Consider the following 3,760-nt stretch of genomic DNA (forward strand, 5'->3'; position numbering starts at 1 on the left):
CGAAATCGTGATGGCACCTGTACCAGTGGAGCGCTAAGAGCACCGTCCAAGCGTAATCATTGCCAGAGCAGCTGTCTGGCTTCCGTGCCGGTAGCACGTAAATAGCACCATTTGAGCGTGATCGTTACCAGCATTGCCTTACTGGCACGTGTAAAAACATTCAAGCGAGATCGTTGCCAGTGCCACTGGACTGGCTCCTGTGCTGGTGGCACGTAAAATACACCATTTTGAGCATGGCCGTTGCCAATACCACCGGACTGGCCCTCATGCCAGTGGCACGTAAAAGCACCCACTACACTCTCGAAGTGGTTGGCGTTAGGAAGGGCATCCAGCTGTAGAAACTCTGCAGATTTGCTCAGTGTGCTAATGATCTTGCCAATAATAGTAATAATAATAATAATAATAATAATAAATGCCCTTGTGTAGTACCTGGCAGTGGCTCTCATGGCTGTTGATCTTAACTGATTGGAAGTGTTATCATGTACATTGTTTTGTCTTGGTATAAAAGATGGGCTACAAAAAATATTCTGCTCAATACCACAGATTTGCTTGTCAGTTGTTTGACCTTAGCCAGTTGAGCATATCCCTTGGTGGCGGACAATATGTGCATCTCTGATCATGAGCAGAAGTAGTGAGGGAGCATCATGGCCATGTGTTGAGAGGAATTCTTTGTAGTTTGAATAATTCACTTTTGGAAACATGGCTGTTTTGCTCAACATCCTTAAACAAACCTTATTCAGGAACCTTTTGAGCGGGATGGGCTACTCAACCTGATGAAAATTCTAACTGGGCCCCAACTGCGAGGTCATGCGCTGTTTATCTTGATATGAGATCACCATGTCGCACACATATGATTGTGATGCATGTGCCTGGTGTACCCTTATCAGATGGGTAGTCATGATGGGTATAATGGGCTTCATATATTTTACCCCTTTGTCACTGATGGAATGCACTGCTCTCTCACTCAATAATAATGATGATAATAATAAATGTCTAAAAATATAATAATTTCTTTCCATTTCTTGTAGATTGTTGATCTTGGATACATAACAGAATTCTCTAAAGAAGCATTAAAGTCATCCAAAAACGATTTAGAGAAAGCCTTGAATCTTCTCAATAAATATGATGGAATTTTGCCCCCTAATCCAGCTTTACCCCTTCAGTCACCCCAAGGTAATTGTTTGATATTTCCACCCAACTCCCAACGCTAGCTGTCAAACCACCTCAATGTAGCATGAGTTGCTTGATCTGCCAACAGTAGTAGTCAAAGCTTCCTTAAATCACTGTCTACCATCTAAAAATGAAAAAAAAACAAAAAACAAAGGAATATATTAGATAATGTAGTCCTTGATATGTGGTGGCACTTGGCCTAGTGGTTAGACTAGCGGGCTTGCAGTTGAGGGATCGCAGGTTCGAATCTCAGACCCAGGCGATGTGTGGGTTTATGACGGATACACCTAAGCTCCACGTGGCTTTAGCAGAAGGTAATGGCGAACTTCTGCTGACTATTTCACCACAACTTTCTCCTACTCTTTCCTCCAGCATCTAGCAGCTCACCTGTCCAGGTAGGGAACCTATACGCCAATGAAACTGAGGAAATTGGTCCTTATGAGCCAGGCATAGCTCGAGAAGGGACAAACAACAATAACAACAGTCTTTGATACAATGTTGAAAAATAGATGGAGTGGCCATAACTGGCATACCTTTGATCAAAGTTAACCTGGGACTTATACAACATACAGAATAACTGGTTGTTATGTTTTGTTCATTTCCCCACCTGACCCAGTTTTTTCTTAATCACTCCATCACCAGGTATCCTGGGGTTATCCAATGAACACCGTCTGCTCAAAATGCCTTGTTTTTTTTGTTTTTTTTTGTTAAGAAAATTTTTTTTTTTTTTTCCATATTCAACTTCCCATGTATGTAATGGTTGGGATTATTGGTTTTGACCTGGTTGGCCTGGGTTTGATTCCTGGCATCAGAAAGTTAATTGAGTTTTATGGATGTGGGTGTGGTTGAGTGATTAAGAGGTTGGTTCCCCAACTGTATGGTTTTTGTTTCAACCCCACTGTGTAGCACCTTGCACAAGTGTCTGCTGCTATAACCTTGGGCCAACCAATGCCTTGTAACTGAATCTAGCAGATAGAAACTCTGTGGAAGCGCATCATATATGTATGTGTGTATGTGTGTCCACTAGTGTAGCTAGAGTGTGTGTCACCCGGGGCAGCCCTTCCGTTTGCCACCCCTGGACCCCACAAAAAAACCATATTGCCTACAGCATACCCAAAAGTGGGGCCCCTTCAAAAGTGCTGCCCAGGGTGAGTCCCCCCCCCCCGGCCACACTTCCCTGATCGCTATGCTAGTCTGTGTGTCTTTGTGTTTGTCCTCACTGCTGCTTGACAACAAGTGTTGGTTTACAGGCACGGTCCCAGGAATTTTTTAAAGGGAGGGCATAAGGTCAGAAGGGAATACAATTCCAGGAGCAAAGGGCGTAATAACATTATTTAGAAGGGCGCACTTCTTTTCTTGAGGTGGGCACATGTCCTTCATGTCCCCCTTTGGGTCCGTCCCAGTTTTATTTACATCCTCTTAACTTAATGGTTCACCAAAAGAGACTGATAGAATATGCATCAGATTAAAAAGAAAATATGTCCTGGGGTTAACTTATTTGATTAAATCCTTCAAGGTAGTGCACTAGCATGGCTGCAATCCAATGACTGAAACAAGTAAAAGATAAAATGATAACTGGCATTGTACGTTTATAATCATTTCTATTTTGACAGAAAATACTCAAGAACAAGACATGAAAGAGAAGGAGGTGTTGGATAATTTCAGGAAAATTCTACCCAGAGATTCCGAAGACTACCTTGATTCCTTACTTATAGAAGAATCACAGATCCTTTCAGACTATCTGAGTTTACTGGAACACGTCTAGCAGAACATCAGATGGAAAACTTGTTTGTATGGAGATAAGACTTATTTGATGCACAGGAAAGACACAACAGGAAACTTAATTATTTGGTCATGTGTATTGCTGCAATCTTACAAGTTGTTGAATGATCTTTTAATATTTCATCTTGAAAATTAAGCCGGCTGTCATGGCATGGACTGATTATACTTGTGTTAGATTTTCTATAATTAAAATTGAATTTTTTCTAAAATTAAAATTGAATTTTTCTAAAAATTAAATTTATAATTTGTTGTGATTTAATGAACAGGTGAGGTGTAAAAGGTTTCAATATTCCAACAGAAATATTATGATAGAAGAGTATTCTCCTGAGGAAAACACTAGGAAGGAATTAGTTTCATGATTCTATAGGAAATATGTTAGTGAAAATATTGATAAATAATTTTCTTAATAAATGGTTTATGGTTTTTACAGTCATATATGCATATCATGTGTGTATTATATATATATATATATATATATATATATGTATATATCACCCACTACACTCTCTGAGTGGTTGGCGTTAGGAAGGGCATCCAGCTGTAGAAACTCTGCCAAATCAGATTGGAGCCTGGTGTAGCCATCTGGTTTCACCAGTCCTCAGTCAAATCGTCCAACCCATGCTAGCATGGAAAGCGGACGTTAAACGACGACGACAACGATATCAATATATTATAAATTAACTACCAACAAAAATAATTGGTAAGCTAACTCAAAAAATCATCACCAAAATAGCAGAAAAAACGACTGTGATCCTTTTGGTTATATTAATAATAATAAAGGAGTTACGATGCAAAAACGTATATATTA

At 39.9% G+C, this 3,760-nt stretch overlaps 1 protein-coding gene across 1 annotated transcript in view; it reads left to right on the forward strand.

Moving 5' to 3' along the window:
* Positions 1-3,189, forward strand: part of LOC106869389 (NEDD8 ultimate buster 1) — a 39,029-nt gene extending 35,840 nt beyond the window's left edge. Inside the window, exons 15-16 of the mRNA XM_014915114.2 lie at positions 1,029-1,173; positions 2,784-3,189. Coding sequence (XP_014770600.1) covers positions 1,029-1,173; positions 2,784-2,935 — 297 coding nt within the window. The 3' untranslated portion in view covers positions 2,936-3,189. The remainder of the gene's footprint in view (positions 1-1,028; positions 1,174-2,783) is intronic.
* The last annotated feature ends 571 nt before the right edge of the window (positions 3,190-3,760 follow it).

The sequence above is a fragment of the Octopus bimaculoides genome, chromosome 2, assembly GCF_001194135.2.
Source record: "Octopus bimaculoides isolate UCB-OBI-ISO-001 chromosome 2, ASM119413v2, whole genome shotgun sequence".
Lineage (NCBI taxonomy): Eukaryota > Metazoa > Mollusca > Cephalopoda > Octopoda > Octopodidae > Octopus > Octopus bimaculoides.